Source organism: Cupressus sempervirens, chromosome 10, assembly GCF_028749045.1.
Source record: "Cupressus sempervirens isolate cs-2001-9-10 chromosome 10, ASM2874904v1, whole genome shotgun sequence".
Classification (NCBI taxonomy): domain Eukaryota; kingdom Viridiplantae; phylum Streptophyta; class Pinopsida; order Cupressales; family Cupressaceae; genus Cupressus; species Cupressus sempervirens.
In genome coordinates, this window is record NC_143127.1 from 148,095,610 (window position 1) to 148,113,828 (window position 18,219).

The 18,219-nt window shown below is 39.4% G+C and overlaps 1 protein-coding gene across 6 annotated transcripts in view; it reads left to right on the forward strand.

The window, feature by feature from the left end:
* Positions 1-17,995, forward strand: part of LOC149533009 (T-box protein) — a 111,932-nt gene extending 93,937 nt beyond the window's left edge. For 2 of the 6 annotated variants that reach the window (XR_016356649.1, XM_089802949.1), the window contains 2 exons: positions 17,395-17,487; positions 17,643-17,995. Coding sequence is in view for 1 of the 6 variants with exons in the window: in XM_089802949.1 (XP_089659075.1) it covers positions 17,395-17,487; positions 17,643-17,725 (176 nt within the window). In the remaining 5 variants the exon portion in view is untranslated. Of the gene's footprint in view, positions 1-16,197; positions 16,376-16,680; positions 16,795-17,394; positions 17,488-17,642 lie in introns of those variants that run through there. The other 4 variants (XR_016356650.1, XR_016356651.1, XR_016356652.1 and 1 more) reach the window with 4 other exon arrangements.
* Positions 17,996-18,219: the final 224 nt, after the last annotated feature.

Sequence of the window (18,219 nt, forward strand, 5' to 3'; positions counted from 1 at the left end):
TTGTCTAGGATAGTTTGGGTGTCACAATTGTACTGCTGTCTTGTATCCTGAGTCTCCTTGGAAGAGATGAAACATTGTGTTGCCCATTCTATATCATCGTGCCTCAAAATAGCTTCCATCCTGTGAGCTGTTATCATCCTGGATCCACTATCTTGTATAGCTTTTAGGACAACTAACTGATCACCTTGTGATAATTCCAACTGCATGGTCTCGTGATCAAAAGTGTACTTGCGGAGAGTCCTTAACCACTATCTACCCAGAATGGCATCCAAACCATCCAAATCAACAACATAGAAATCAGTCTCCAAAAGATAATAGTCAAACTGTATTTGAAGATTGGCTACCTTCCTTGTACATCTCAAAACCTCACCGCCTGCTACCTTCACCTCAAACTCGGGTAGTCAACTTTCTGCAAACCTCTCCTAGATACCATTCGTGTACTAATGAAATTATGGGAGGCTCCTGTATCCAAAAGGAAAACAATGTGCTGACCCTTGACCACACCCTTCACTCTAAAGGGATGACATGCCGCATCACTAGAAAGAGTGGCTATAACCGGAGGTTGTTCCGTAACGACCTTCTTCTATTTATCTTTAAGGGGTTGCTCCTCAACTTCTTCTTGCTCGCTATCGTCAACATCTTCACCTTCCTGTTGCTCCCCTTCATCCTTGGAAAGAACCTCAACATAGTGAATCTTGCCTTTACTAAGGCATTTGTGATCGAAGGTCCAAGGTTCCCTACAAGTGAAGCACAATTTCTTCCTCCTGAGTTCATTACGAGTTTCAAAATCCAATCTGGGAGGATTTGGTTTTTGCTGGTTTTTGTTTCCTTGGCTTGATGTAGATCCTCTGTAAAGTTTCTTTGAAGGTTGTAATATCGATGAAGGTGAATCCAAATCATGGGCGATCTTAATCCCATCATCCAGGGTGTTCGGTTTAAGTACCTTAACCAAACCCCTAAATCTGTCCTGTAACCCCTCTGTGAATAACATCACCTTGCGCTGCTCTGACATATCTAGCACCATAACTGATATATGCTGAAACTCATCAATGAACTTATCCAAAGACCCACTTTGACATAACTGAGCCAAATTCCTATAATAGATTTCAATATCTTTCCTATCAAAGCAAGTAATCAGCTTGGAGCTGAAAATCTTGTATTAAGTTATGAGGCCATGATCCTGGGTGACTAATCCATGATGCCACCAATCATACGCAACTCCTTCAAGGTGCATTGTTGCAAATCTGATGGCTTCCACTTCAGCCATAGGCTTAAGTGTCAAATAGGTATCAAGCTTGTGAATCCAAGCTCTAGTGGAAGTTTGATCGCTGCCATCAAAGGTGGGGAGAGTTAGTTTGTTCATAGCATGTTTTAGGTCCCTGTTAGGTGCTCTCGGTCTCCGATCCTGCTGCTGTCTATTAGTCTCTCTTTTGTGATTGAAATACTAGACAAAGGTCAGATTTTGTTTAATGGGGTCTGGAAACAAATCCCATTCATCAAACATTGCCATAACATTGTCCTGTAATAAATTTGGAGTTGTTGGTGGTACTCCTTCTACATTAAAAATTGGCATTAAGGGTCTGTCAGTAGTATGTGTGGGAGCCCTAGTAGCTCGGGGTGACCTAGCTATACTACCGCCTCCACTGCGATGGCTCAGAGCTCTTCTATGGACTGGTGCCAACTATTGCATGGTACCTGCTAGTTGTTAAAGAGCATTGACAATGTTATTTTGTTCATCTCTGATAGCCCGCAATGTTTCCCTTACTTCACGTTCCTGTTTCGTCTCATTATGTGCCATTTGAACATTATTTTCTGGTTCAGCCTGTGCCAAATGATCAACTTGTTGAGTAATATCAGTTTGTTCACCTGTTCCAAATGTTATTTCCTCATCCATTGTAAAACTATCTTCAATCTCGATATGATCTGAAGAATCTACTTGTTCCAGGTGTAGGTGACTGAATTTATGTTGTCTTTTACTCTTTCCTGGTTGTCATTTTGGATAAAATTGGTCTGCAAAATATCTATTGTGTCCCACAAGATGGCAAGTCGTATAGCTCTGATACCGCTGTAGTATGCTTGGCTAAATTTTATAACAGAGTTTTGAAACTGTAATTGGGTAATTTTGTCAAATAGTTATCAATCAACCACCATATGCTTCATTACAACTGTTCGTTAATTCGTACAACCTAAGCCACTGTTTGTTAATTCATACACTAGGAAATGATGAGTCTAAGCAATAAACAATTCCACATTCCATTAAGAAATCTCAGACATGAATTTGATATTCAAAGTTCTAACAATCCAATAATCAACAAATCAATGAACCTTCAGTCGTATTTTGAATATAACAATAATAACATAGACATGAGAGTCTAACCATATGCGGAGAGGCAAGAATGACAGACCGAGATACCGAGAATATTCTTTGTGAAACATATCTGAAGCAAAATCTACTGCTTCGCGTACCATCCTTTGAAATTGCTCCCTGTATGCTAGCAGAATGATGCTGTCAATGTTGGTGAAGAATCTCCTTCCTATGGGGGCCCGAACTGTTGTGTATTACTTCACTTCTTATGTGTCCACCCTGTCCAGTTGTGTGAAGATATTGCCAAGCCGTGCTCCTAATTTATTCACGCGACTACTGTATTCATGTAAGTCTAACATTCCAAATTGTAGCAGAGGCGCCCACTAGCCTCTACCCGACTATTAGCCTTTACTTGTCACGGGTTAGTGTTTTACTGCTGCCAATGAGTATCACAACCATGCCCAAGATACTATATAGGAGGTCATGCCGACAGTCTTTACATTTTTCTTGGAATGTTCAACCATCCGACTATCAACTGATACATTTCCTTGCACTGATATTCTAATTGTAATATGCGAAATATGAGCCGTACCAACCTGAATACATTCAAATCTGAACTATGTAAATTTGATGACCCTCCAAGTAATCTGAGCTTCCCAATAATCTTCCAAGAAATCGAATGTAGACTTAAAACAAGAGCACTGAGACTACGTCGAGCTCCTAACTCTCAAGGGTTTTCGTCCTCGAGTTAACTTAGTCACATTTAAGCAACCAATGTTTAGGATATTGAGTTCATAAATTCTTGTATGTGTAAATCCCAATACAAGCTCCTTATTTTATAACCTCAAAGTGAGGGAAAAACAATAAGGGATGTGGGATAAAACAACAATTTCGTCCTGTAGTCACTTAAGTCACCTTATAAAGTAAATGACTTAATAAAATAAAGTAACTTTATTTCACACACTTAATAACTAAAGTGCATAAGATAAAATTTCGGATGTGACTGGTAGGCATCTTGATAGCTAGTGCTGTTAATCTATCCAGATGTGGAGATAGATTAACCTGGTGCCAAAACACTAGTGTGGAGAAGGGGACATGACATTTTGGTATGAATAAACTATATCATTTCCTTGCAAACTTGGTATTGTGGTAATAACGTACATTATATGTTTTGCTCTGTATACATATCTTTATTATTCCGTGAACTTGAGTAGTATTTCCATACTACATTTTGGAGCCATTGCTTGAGTTCAAACCCAGAGGTCATTGGCAAGACAGGATGGAATAATAGGAAGACCTTTCCTACCACGTATACAAATAACAAATAGTGACAGAGAAGAGGACATAACTAGAGAAGATCAGTTGACATGTGATCCCAGTTGGCACGCGATCTGGTGATGGCCCAGGAAGTTGCGGTCGATCGGGACGTGCAAAGGGAAGCCTATGAGAGAATAGTTCCTGAGAGCATAGTATGCGACAAACTTTCAAATGCCACCAACGGTGTATGATCTATTAGGACAGATTCCTTGCTTGTTGGTACAAAACTTGTTACGTGTTGAGGAAGAAAGAGCCGAGATAGAAAGAGAAGCAACAAGTACTCTAGTAGTTTGCTGGAAGGACACAAGAACGTAACTTAGAAGAGGGGGATAATCCCAGGAAGGGAAACAAACAGTAAGCAAATTCATGCCCCTGATTCCAAACAAATATCCCAGGGGGGCACGAGAGGAAGAAACTAGGGAAGAAGTAGCCTTGAGGACATTATGTCTCCAATAGCAGGAGGAGAGACGTTGCTACTTAAGGAGGCAGGGGGATCCCACCAGAATCCAAGAAGGGTTGATTGAGCATACAATCGAAGGAATAGCCAATTTGGCTATCTCTGAGACGCTAGGAAGGAAGTTAAGGGGCGAAAACCCGGGGACCCCTGCATGGAGAGAACTTCGATAGGAGCAAAACCTAAACGCAGGAGAAGAAGATACTTGCGGATCAAGCAATCAAGAATCAAGTCCGTCGAGAGGGAACTTTCCGTCAGGAAGAAGTGTTAAGTGTTCCATTAGGAGGAAGTGCTCCATCAGGAGGAAGTGTTCCGATAAGGAGTGTTCCATCGAGAGGAAGTGTTCTGTTAGGAGGAGGTGTTCCCATCTTGCCTCGAAGCAAACTGGTAGGAGGGGGCATTCTACCAAGAAGAGAAAAGGCAACATAATGGTAATAGACAAACAAAAATTGCCTAGATTTACCGAGGACGGTTCGGAGGACCTCTCGCGTCACTATAAAACATGCATGACCATATGGCAAGCTAATAGAGAGAATAATGCAAACAAATGGCTAAAAGTATTCCCTGCCACACTAAGAGGTATAGCCATTGATTGGTATACAGATTTGGAGGTAGCAAAGAAGAACAATCTCTATACAACCTTTGGGGGAGAATTCAAAGTTTTGAGGGACGATGATGAAATAGTGACTGAGATTTATAATACAAGGCAAGGAAAAAGTGAATCCATTAAAGCCTATAGTAGAAGGCTAAAAGAGATGATAGAAAAACTTGACAACAAGCCTGCGGATGGACTAAAGAAAAGGTGGTTCATTGAAGGATTGAAACTGTCCCTTAGGAAAAAGATGAAAATAGTCCCACCATTAACCTTTGTGGATGCGTGTACACGTGCAATGGACATAGAAAATGAGAACAAAACCTCCAAAGCAAGAAGACATGGAAGTCTGAGTGAAAGTTCAGAAGAAAGTGAGGACGAATCCAAACCATCCAAGCCTAAGAAAGGACATGAGGTGACTAATGAAGGAGGTAATAGGGAGTAAGGAAGAGAAAAAAGAAGGGAGGTAGCTTTGGTGGACGGACTGTAAAAAGGAAGGCCATACAAAAGGGGCATGTCCGAGGAAAGCATTTTGTGATATTTGTTAGGGGTTGGGACACGCAATCAAAGATTGTCCCTACAATCTAAAAACATAGAATGCTCAAGTATTCTTCACACAAGGAGAGCAATCTACACCACTCTCCACCCCTCCAAAGAACACAAATATAGAAGCCTCACTAGGACATAGAATAATAGAAGAGGGAGTAATAATAATAGCAACAACAACAATAACAACACACCCCGATGAGCAATCTAGTATGATTGTAAGGGAAGACCTATGATCCAATAGGAGGTGCAATGAATGGAGACATTTTGCACGAGATTGTCAAAATGGAGGAGGATAGAATGAAGGAATGTTGTGTAAATGGTGTGGACCTAGCATTCATGAGGGTGCGAACTGCCCCAGACAAAAAGGGGTGAATATGTTGGATGTTGAAGAACAAGAAAGTGAAATCCTTGCCATCAGAAGGATGCAAGCCAAGAAACTTGTCTACCTAGATGCTACTATGGAGAAGGAAAGATTTCTCGAAGCCAAGAAAGACATTCAAGATAACATGCTAGCAGAAGGGAAGGCAAGGCCAGAAAAACTTCCTACTGATGAGGGTGTACCAAGTATCATGAGACAAGTACTGGAGACCACCATCCCTGTGAAAATTGCCGATTTACTGGAAACATTACCTCAGCTGCAGGTAGCATTAACACAAGGGGTAAGCATGGAAGGGATAACCTCGAAAGAAGAGAAGAATGAAGTAACACATGTTGGGAAACAAAATAACACCCTATTCACTATAGGAATGGGGAGGATACCAACAATAGTGGAAATGGAAATACTGGGGTATAAACTCTCAAATACTATTTTTGATGGAGGCTCTGGCATAGATGTCTTATTTGAAGAGACATGGAACGCAATATGGAAACCCACACTTTGGCCACCTACATTTCAATTGGTGGGAGCATACCAACATGAAATTAAGCCAATAGGAACCTTGTTGGGACAAAAGGTAGTTATTTGTACACAACAATTCTTCCTTGATTTTGTGGTTATTACTCTAGAGAAAAAGGGGTATGATGCTTTATTGGAAAGGGGATGATTGGTTACAACCAAACCTATCCATAATTGAAAACGAAACACTCTGTCTATTGAGTTAGAAGGCAGGAAGTAAACCATAGACTTGAAGACCCAGTCTGTAAGTTAGGATATGGCATTGAATTTAGAAGTAGAGGGAGAAGACCATGAAGGAGTGGAACTAGATGAGGAAGGGCTGCTCAGACTTGGGGAATGCTCAGAAGACGAAACGAGCTCCCTCAATGGATTATTTCACTAGAAGATGGGAGTCTATGAAGTTTTCTAGCGAGAATGTAATATGTTGCAAGTCAAACAATCGGAGTCCGAGGAAAGGTACCAGAGGGCTATAAGGAATACAAAGAAGGTACGACAATCCTTAGCAGGACACCAGCACACATTTTTGAGGAGGTAGAATACAAGGAAGAAATAAGGTCCTTAGCTTAATGGGCGACGAAAGTGGCACAAAGGCGAACATTTTAGCACAACAAACATTTAAGGAGAATGAATTTTATGTCGGGACAATTGGTACTGAAGTTTGATGGAAATAATGAAATAAAGCCGGGCAAATTCAAAGTACGTTGGGTAGGCCCATACAAAGTGGTCGATGTAAAAGAAAATAGTGCAATAAGCTTGTCAACCTTGGACAACAAAGTGTTGAAGGATCCGGTTAATGGGTCTAAATTAAAGCCTTATAAAATAAGAAGAGAGCCTATTGCTATTTAGTTTCTAGAAGTACAAAGTGATAAAGATGGGACTCGCCAAAATAAGAGGATATAGGGGACCATTGGAGAAACATTATTAAAGACCAATCTTCCAAACTTGAGGAGAAAGTCGGCAATTTGGCACAAACTGGAAAGGGTCGTACGAAGATAAGAAGCAAGGAAAAGTCTTGCCATAGCCATACGACAAACTTACCAGAGGGTGGAGACAACGTATGACAAGAGCTAGGAGGCCTTGTATGGACAAAGGAAGCTAGAGCCAGAGGCACATTACCAGTAGTAGCCACCGTATGGGCCTTTGTACGACTGTTCAAGGCCAAATTGACCATGGTCGTACAAGTAGGAGGGAGAAGGAAGGTCATATGAGTATGAAAAGGTGAGGCCGTACGAGGCAAAAGGATCGTATGGGGGAGACGGGTCGTACGACCAGGAAGTATAATTGTAAGCAGAAATGTACGGACATGGAGCGTATGGGAAGAACAAAGTACAACTATATGAGCAATAAGGAGTGTAGCTGTATGCAACATGAGAGTCGTACGGGCAGCAAGGCAAAGTGCTAGATGTATAGGATCAGCCGTACAGACTCTAACTGTACAAACCCAAGCTGTACGGACTTGAGCCGTGTGGATAAAGAGCAGGTGCGAGATTAACCAAAGGACACATATACCCAATGACCACAAGGACATAAGGAATCAGTGGGTAAAGAGTAAGGACGGGGTGAGTAGTACAAGAAGGATGGTAAAGTTAAGCTTGGGGAACCCTAGCAAAGGGAACATCATCGATTCCAAGAAGAAGGGCTTGGCCTTGCAGGTGAAGAAGACTGTAGCAATGAAGGACAAGAGAAAACATGGAGAAGGGATTATAGCCAGAAATATCACATTTGAAAGTATCATGGGAAGCGAATGTCACACTTGGTGGGAACATGCCAAAGACGACCATCCGCTCAAGGAGACCCTACGGAAGGTAGATGTAAACAAAATCATTCTCATGCCTATGTTCGATTTGGAGGAATTCAAACCAATATTGTGTACCATGGTGGCAGGTTACGATAAAAAGATGAACCATTTAGTCATCTAGTATTTCCAACAGAAGTTAACAATTTCATCTGCATCAGACGAAATAAATAAGGTTTTTGGATTCCCCAACAGAGGACAAGAACTGGTAAAAACCCTAATGTCAGTAGAAGAAAAGAAGAAATGGCTACGACTGATATGTAGGAAGGATCTCATAGTACAGGAATGGGAAGGAATCTTGAAGAACAGGGGTCTGAAGAAAATCTTCATTGCCAATGATGAATGGTGTTGCATTGTCGACTTGGTAAAAGTAAATTCACAGTAGGAAGCCGCACTTCAGATATTGCTCTCTGGATGTTACCTGTAGTTGATGGATTGCATAACGGGCAGGTGTACAATTGGGAACAATTTCTTTTAGAGAGACTCTAGGAATTCATGAATTAAAACACAGTATTCTACATGCCCCACCATATCGTAGCTCTATTCCTGGAAGCGGTATGTACCCAGTTGGACAGTGAACCCAGAGGGGCATTAATTCCAGCTAGCAAGGTGGAACCCTACAAGCTGGCCATGACGTATTGGCTCCACATGGACACTATGGGAGGAGGATCCCACATTGGAGAACCTCGAAAAAAGAAATCTAAAGAGGCAGCTACAGTGGAGGAACGACAACAGGAGGCATCAGATGGAAGCCAGGAGGAGGATGAGGGAGGAAGTTTGGCTACCAGTGGTACAAACTCATCTTCTTCAAACTCGCACAAAGCAGAAATCTGCCTAAGTCATTTGAAGGGAACCTTGAGGGAAGTTACGTTCCTCCCACCCATGAGTGGGCTGCCACCAAAAGGGATGTTAGGACCTGTTGAGATTTACCATGCCGAGGGTAGTAGGGGAGCAATTGGAGAACAGAGTACGACCCATGGCCTTGAAGGCGTTGCTCAAATTTTGGGGGTAGGAGAGGTATCTTCCAGCCCTGGTACAGTACCAGAGGAGGATTTGCCCACATAGAACCAAGAAAGACTGCCAATAGCTGGAGAGAGCAGTAGGCCTTGGCAACAAATTCCGCAATGGGGGGCCACCAGATTGTCATTTCTGCGGGTAGCGCAACTCGTCCCTCCAGATCAACAGATCCGCACTAAGGTGATAGACTTAAGATGCCAGCCAAAGTGTGCACACAAGGTAAAGTTGCAAACATCATTAGCACCTGAAATAGTTCACCTGGTTGCTTTGGTAGTACAATCCACAGAGAGAGGGATACTTGTCACTACTAGGAAGAATAGATTAATGTTGTAAAGGAAATGTCTATGGAAGATACAGCCTTGGAGGAGGTCGACAAATTACTCGTAGAAGAAGGGATGGTAGTTTCACCCACCCCCATGGCGCTCGGACATGAGGATCCGATAGCGATACAAAGCACGAGGATGGAAGCGTCGGACACATTATCAAACACACTCTCATTCATAGCCAAGGCGGAACTGTTTCTCACTGAGTTGAAGGCTATGGAATGTTCCACCAAGGAGGTCATGAAATAGGTGAGATCCCAAAATATGGAAGCGGTGGTGAAAGTAGCCAAATCATTGGCAGTATTTATGCATGATGGTTGCCATATAGATTGGAAACTGTTATAGTAGAGTGGGTATACATAGGAGGAAGTGGCGATAGAGTGGACAAAGAGGTACACCATTCCATCCGCTAGGGATCAACCACCTCTCATGGAGATTCTTGCCGAAGTGGAAGTTGCTTTCCGCAAGATCTACTTGGAACTCCAGCAAAAAAATAGTTTGACTAAGGAGTGGGAGCTTGAACAGACCACTCACGACAATTGGAAAGCTGAGAAAGTTGCCATGGAAGAAGCCTGGAGGATGGAAAAAACTAACTTGGAAAATAGGATCAGCACAATAGAGGCAAAGAAGATGGACACCTTGCGGGTATTACAGGGAGTTCGGGCAAAGCAAAAGGCCACTGAATGTGACTTGCAACGGCTTTGTGGAGCTTCAAGTACATGGATGTCTTCCCAACCATCTTCTTAAAGACAAGTTTTTTCTATCTTAGTGTGTTCAACAGTCGCCTGGAAGATGACTTTTTTTTGGGGGGGGATAGATGTAGTAGAGAATAAAGTAATATTGTATTTAGCACTTGTAAAGCTTTAGTAGGTTGGGTAGTTAGGAGGTGAGGGAATGTGTCGGTTGATATTCCCAACCAACCGACCCTTTTATAAGCACTTGGAATATTGTTAATGTATTCATGATGTTTTGGTATGAATAAAGTAAATCATTTCCTCGACAACTTGGTATTGTGGTTATAAGCTACATTCTATGTTTTGCTCTGTATACATATCTTTATTATTCTGTGAATTTGAGTAGTATTTCCATTCTACAATTTTCCTGACCAAAAGTGTGACTCTGATACTCAGACATGAATATCTCCTGAATTCCGAAACCCCAAGACTTGCAATTATAGAGTTAGATCCTTATAGCTGTCTTAATACTATATCAAGCATCACATATCATAATTCTATTCCATCTGTCTGTATTGATTCATTTACTGTACCTGTATACTGCTTTGTATTTTGTACTTTGCTAATTTCAATCAACTCTGTATCGGGAAGTCAAAACTCATTGCCATGATCAAGAGAAATGTATGTAGTTGCCATCAGTGACAACATATTATCCATTGTAAGTGATCTCTTGCCAACACCTCTACCTAATCTATTTTCTCACTGGTTCTGAAAAGTATTGGAATTTTCTTATTGGCCACATAGTGGTGCTTTGATATCATTGGATGATAGTGATAACAACCCTAATTAGGGTTTGTAATGGATTATTCTTGGCCCTTGATTTCAAATTGATCATGTCCCTTCATTGTAATCGAGCAACTATGAAAGGCCAAGGCTTTATCATTTGTAACTCATTAGAGAGGAGATTAAGATTAGAGTAGAGTAGGAGAAGAGACTTGTTGAAATTGTTTCCATAATGCTATCAAAGTAATTGTTGATTCATTGTTGGTCTTCATGGTGGATTACTTGTGTTTTTTTGGAGTATTGCATGGATTCTACATTTCCTCACTTTGAGTAGATTTTATTTCATGTTGATTAGAAGTAGTGTTTAATTGAATGGAAGATACTCTGGATGCATCTTTGGTGAAGTTGCATAGATCAAACCACTAGATGCTTGCTGATTTTAAATTTGCCTTGTGTTGTCGAATGACATATTTATGAACTTAACTTCGATTATTGCTTGCACATTGATATGCATGGGTGGATGGTGTTAATGGAATAGTGGTAGTTTGAACTTTGAACATCTGACATTTACCTTAGGAGATCGCACTAGCTTGGTTGATCTTGATGACTAAACTCAATCTAGTAAAGTCACAAAGACATCCATACTTTCTTACATTCTAGAAGTAGAATAGCTTTCTAAACCCTTTCCTTTGCAAGTCGTTTAGTTGGAAGAACTTGAAGTAATTGTTGTTTCAATTGGCCACACAATCTATATACATTGTTTAGCATATGAGCATCTTTATTCAAGACAGGGTTGGAGATTTGGTGTTTAATTTGGAATACTAGGTATTCAATTTTGCATGTATTGGAATAAAACTCACATCGACATGTACTCATTGAAAATGAACTGTAGGATTAATTTAGACTAGATGGCACAAATAGGCATATGGAGAACTTAATTCAAAAAACACCTAGAATTTAGTTTGAGAAAATTATTTCCCTTGCTGATTTGCACAAGGTTAAGAGCACTATGGAGGAAGTGAAATCAACTTGCACATGATTGATGACAGAGATATGGCTACCAAGATTACAGATGAGGCTTTGATTTTTTACAATGAAACAAAGGCTAAGGTAGATGTCATGTCCCCTCTTTAGTTTGACTAGCAGAGTTATGTGAGTTAGCCTATCATGGGGTTCTCGTAGGCTAGTAGTTGTGGATAGAGACTCATACAGGATATTTAGTGACCGGGCTTGACTTTATAGGCAATTGGGAGCCAATTGGGTGCAGTTCCTTGATTTTAGGGGGTATCCCTACATTTGAGGAGGATGTGGCAGTTTCTAGATGTGTGGTTCCACGGGACCATTCCATGGTTTCAGTTTCAGGATGATAGGGTGTGTTCCTTAGTTTCTAGGAGTATCCCTAGATTATAGAGAAGGGACTGCCTGTTGACCCATCTTGTCTGGTATCAGTCACAGATAGGTGACATGGTCAGTTTCACATTTATTTGGTTGGTTTGGGCTTTTAGAGGCAAAATAGAGAATATTTTAATATTTTTTAAGTTAGCATTTAATTTATAATAAGGCTATTTATATAGCCAATTCGGAGTAATAAGGGGAATATGGCATCGTTTGATCATATGTGCCCTTTTGTTATAGGTCATTGGAAAGGTCTTGAATTATTATAAACTATTTTCACTATCCAGAGCCTTTTTGGTTCTATGAGTTATGACATTTTAATAAAATAATGTTTTTCCTATAGCCTGGATGCCTTTATTTGGGAAAATGTTATTTTATTATAAAGTGCAAAGTGTAATTCTCATTTAGGGTTCAATTTGCACTTGGGAGGAGTTATAAGGAGATGAAGACCTAATTGTTCATTATCTTTTGACATTTTGAAACTTATGAATTGTAAAATTTCTCTCGAAAGGCAATTTTGTGGCTTGGGACGAAACCCCCAAGTCTAGACTGTTGGGACGCAAACCTCAGCAGGTCTTGGTGATTGGAGTTGTACTTCATTGCATTCAGATTGACAGAGGAGGTGATCAATTTATCTTGGCATTATCATTTGAGCGGAGTAAGGCACTTGCCGCTGGGTAGCCAGCTTTTGGCAACAGACATTTCGTTGCAGCAGCTCATGTGAGGGTTGGAGAAGGTCTTTTCTTCATCATTGGATACCATAGCTTCCCTTTGGCATTGGACTGTTCATTGCAGCAATTTCGTTAGGGTTGAATCATTCTCAAAGCATCTCCCTGTAGCTGGTGTTGATCCCTGTTTAAGACAGTATTGTATATTGACAGTGATCTCTTTGAAGTTAATATATCAGGTTGCTGGTTGGTTCGGGTATGTACTATTTCAGAATTCAGTAATGATAAAATTTGCAACATATATTTACATTTCTTAAGTGCTATGTATTTCCTATTTGTTATGCAATTATTTTATTTCTGAAAAACCCCAAAAAACTGAAATAACAAGGAAAAGAAAAAAGAAATCAGAATTCAGCTAAAATCATTCAGTAGTAACAAATGCTAGTCATAGATTCACATTTTGAAACAAATGGTAATTTCTACGGTCACCAAAGTTGGGAATCTTTCAGTAGATGAGCTTACTTGCAGTTTAGTGCAATTATGGATTCCTTGAAGAATGTTCAAATGTGTATTCTAGAAGCAAAAAATCAGATTTTGGCTGTTGAGTAATTTAGGGAACAAGAAAATGGGGAAAATGATATAGAGAGATCAAACAAGTAGTAGAGGAACTTGACTGGTTTCAGGAGGAGTTTGAAGTCGCTCACTATCCCAAGAAGTCATAAAATCTAAGTTTGGAGCCACATAATTTTCGAGCATCAGGATTATGACAGTAACTGGTTGTTTGATAATCCATTGTTTGATGTGGATGTTGAATTCATTTGATAATCCACTCTTTGAATTGAATAGTGGAGCAGTTCCAGATTTTAGTGATGTGGTTGGTAGTGATCAAAAGATTTGGGATCTAGGAGCAATTTTCAGGAATGAGCTGTGAGATAAAAGTGGGGCATGCAGTTATGAGGTAGAATCAGTTAATTTGTCAATCAATACACCTAGGGTTGTTGATTATTTATTTCCTACAGTGGACTAGAATGAATTTGATCAGTGTGGTTCAATGAATGACATTGTGCGTTTTCCTAAAGGAAGGAGATACTATTGTGTTTTAAAGTTTTATGTAGTCTTCATGGGAATTAGAGTAGTGCAACAAGAAGATGGTGGAATCATTCTTTGGGTTATTATCTATGCACAAAATCCTTTTCAATGGTTATTGTTGAATAATGATACTGGAAGATGCATACCATGCGAACTTATGGACCTAAAAACTGATAATAATGTTGGTGTTACCTCTCATTTCAAACTTCATATGAGTTCATTTGAGTTACCATAGGTGGATTGGAGAGAGAATTTTAGTAGAACTTGGTGTCCTACCGAGTTGGTGATTTTGGGGAAGACATTTTCTAGCCAATGGCATGATCATGATTCAAATTTTAGCCAACAATTTTTAGTATTGCAGCGATTCTTGTTTGGCAATGATGAATTTTGAAAATCCATAGTTGAACAATTGCAGATTGTTGAGTGAATCAGACCATTCCGCCTTCTATCAGGGTTAGCTTTTGGTTTCACATCAAGAAAACAAGTGTTGTGGATAAGTAAGTTCACTGTTGGATGGCTATTTGGGCATCAATGATGGTTGCCTCTCGTTTTCAGCTTGCACTTATGGATGGGACAGCAAGGTAATTAATAATGACAAGCATAATGTTGCTGTGTGGGGTGTTGACAATGAAGAATTTAATATTAATTTTCTTGAGTTTTCCCTTACAGTGCCTCAGATTTGTGATTGTGGAGAGCAGTTTGGTAATAAGAAGTTGGTCAAGTTTCTGCAGTTTTTTGGAGCTCTTATAGTAGGATTTCAGGACATCATTTGTGATGGTGCCCAGTAGTACAATGTTCCTGAGCAGATGAAAGTTGAAACTATACATTTCCTAGACTTATTTGAGATCCTGTAGTCTCATTGAGTTTGGTTTGGGGTCAATTAGTTTATGAATTGGCGTTACTTGAGGAGGGAGGACTGTAATGTCCCATTGTCCCCTTTTCACTCGTACTTAGTTGTGTTTCCTGTTAGCCTATTTCTGTGGAAATAATGAAGACAAATTATCTACACCTACTTTTTGACAAGGATCATAGCTTCAAGTATGCAGAAGAGATCCTTGATGCATTGGGAAGAAAAGAGAAGAAAGGATGAGCTCACAATTGAGCTTAATTCTACAAAGCTTTCATTAGAAAGTGTTTGTGCGGCATTTCTAAAGGCAGAAAATCAGTTCTATGTGGCCAACTAATTCAAAGAGCAAGAGGTGAAGGAAATCAAACAAGTGATTAACAACTTATTAAGGTGGCAGTTTAATTGTTTAACTGTAACTTTAGCATAATTTTAGTTTAAAAAGGTAGAACATTCCAATCAGCACGGTCACAAACAACATCCCTAACAGAACAAAAAGTCAGGCCAATTGTCACCGACAGCACCAAAACACCAAAAATTGCCTCAACAGAAATTGTGTTGGGGCCAAGAATATCAAAACCCAGAACTAAGAGGGAGGCTGCCGCCATCACAGCAACAACCACATGAACATCTACATCCGCTCCCCCAATGGCAAAAGCAAAAACCCTTGCACGCGATGCAACTTCAACAACAGAGGCACCATAGACAAGGAGGATGATATCTTATCCAAAAGATAGACCTTCAAATGCTGAAACAAGGGTGGCAGAACCCTCCCAAACAACAGCAATCCTCCAAACAGAGGAAGCAGCAAGCCAAAACCTCTTGTGGCGAGAAAACACCTCATGAACCCACAAGCCACCTCATTATCATCTACATTGCCTTCAGCCTGTGCAGAAACCTTGCTGTTTGAAACGCCTCCCAGCTCCACTCCCTTTCTTGCTTATCACTTCCTTTTTAACATTATAGTCAACAAATTGCACATGAAATGCTATTAATATTTCAAAGAGGTCATTTTGAGTGGAAAATTGCTTTTTTGAAAAAAAGGAAAAGAGAGCCAATATTTTTAATAAAAAAAAGCAATGAATTTTTTTTTTTTTTTTTCTAAAAAAGTAGAAATAAAGTATTAAAGGATTGTTTTTGAAAAGCTGCAAAGAGAGCAAAAAAATGCATTTTGAAAAAGTAGCAAAATAGCAAAATACTTTTAAAAAAAAAAAAAGCTTTCAAAATATTATAAAAGGAAGTTGAGGCTCATTTGAGGGATATGTTGAAGATTTTTTATGTTGTCAGATTGAATTTGCACGTTCTTCCTAAAATTGGTTGAGGACAAAAACCCTCATTTGATTCCTAGTTTTTGGATTTGAGAGATAATCTCTAGCTAGTTGGAGTGGTTCTCAGGAATCACAAATGTGTACAATGAAGTTTCAGATTTGGCGTTTTAGTATGAAGGTGTTTGATGTGTTTTAGATTTGCAAATATTTCTGTGAGATTTTTTTACAGTTTGCAGGTGTTTGTTGAGTGGTTGGAGTGATATTTGGAGCTGGCTATAGTGTAACAAAGCTGTTTTTCTCATACCAGACATGCAAATCTTCACTTCTTGGTTTCGTGGAGTTGTTTGGTGAAGGGCATGGCATTTGGAATTGTTTACTGCATCCACATTCATTATTGATGATTGAGGTATGCATTGTTCATGAATTTGTTATACGGGGATGCATCCCTTAATTTTGGCCCTCTAGGAAACATCCCAAAAACGTGTCCCCTGCTGTCCCCACATCCTTGACCCCAAAATGCTGTGGAACATTTTATAATCTGACACAAATCAATGGTTCTTTCTTAAGACAGTAAAGTTACAATTTCAAGTTTTTCTGTTCAGACTTCAGACTATAACAGCAAGGTTTTAGATCTGCACTGATGGATATTCATCATATATTAAGGTATCATGTTGTCATTTCTCATTTGGGTGGTTTGTTTGTGTGACTGAAGGCTTTTTTGACAGTGTTAGATATATACCTTGCTGTTTGGATTTTCTTGGAGGTGAACTTGGTTGCAAATGATGAGTTTTGGGAGGTTTAATGGGTTTTTTGGACCTGCATCAGTGTTGTTTCAGACCTTCTATCTCTCAGACACCTATATCAGAACCGTTTGCTTTCTTTTTAGTGAGTTTGGAAGGTGCTGGAGACGCTCCACTGGTGTTGATTGGGTTGGGGAACCTTTTGGTGTGTTCATTGTAAGTTGGAAAGATAGCTGGTTGGTTATCCTTAGCTTTCCTAATCATTACAATGTGATTTAGACTGTTTCAGACCATCTATTTAAGGTACATCACTGTCGAGTTTCAGTTGGTTATTGGTTTAATGTATTTGGGGCACTGTAGGGAAGTGATTGTGTGAGAGTTTTAAAGTTTTTTTTATAAACTTTGTTATCAGTATCAATGCTAATGACATCAGGGCATCATCATTTGGCATGTTTATGATAAATTTTATATTGCATAATAAGAAATAAAAACATCTTAGGGTGGTTATTAGTATTTACATTCAACTATGAACGTTCTCACTTTTTACTTATTTTGTTGTTTAAAAATGTGTATGATAGGTCTAATTGATTAGTTTATGTGGGTATAGTGTAAGCATACCTAAATGAATAGTTCCAGGAGGGTTGGTTGGTTGATTCGGTTATAATTACTAAAATAAATGGTTCCAGGAACGTTGGTGGTTCTTGATGCTCACCCGGGGGGTACGATTTATGAGGACCTAGTTGGTGAGTGGGTCCAAGAGGTCAGAACTATTTATGAAGGTAAAACTAGTTCCTCCAATAGACTGAATATGGTTGAGCGCCTCATATATATTTATTGTAAGGAAGCTTTTATACTCTAATCTGAGTGGCAAACATGACAGAATATTTGAAATTTGAATTGATATATTTTCAATTGCATGTTCATTCATTTGCAGATGACTTTGGAGATGCTATTCTTGACGTCAACTATTTAAATGTGGCAAACAGTCCTTCAGAAAACAAGATCTATCTATGTTGATTACCTGCTATGGACTAATGGAATTATAATACTTGATGTGAATTATTTGAATGTTGTAAACAGCAATTCAACAAACAATATCTACTGACGTTGATAATCTATTTATTGAAGGGCTGCCTGAGGGATGAACTGGAAATTTGTTTATGGAAAGCATGGATCTGTACTTAATCCGTGAATTCCAACCACCCTTTTCTCTTATCCTCGTTTAATGTACAATAATCTAAGCAATTAAATACATTTGCCTGAATGGGCCGCTCATTACCCTAAGAAGCAGTTGTTTTGAAAAATCCAAGTTATTAATGTTTCAAATTATCATTGTTACTTCAGAAGTATTATGCTCGTCAGTCTATAGTTGTGAATTTACTGTTGTAAAACATTAGACCAAACATGGTGATGATTTGTTCATTGTGATCGTTGTCATGTGCACATTGTATCTTGTATCAGATTTGTATTAAAATGAGCTTGTCCACTCACTATCATTTTATCATCCAATG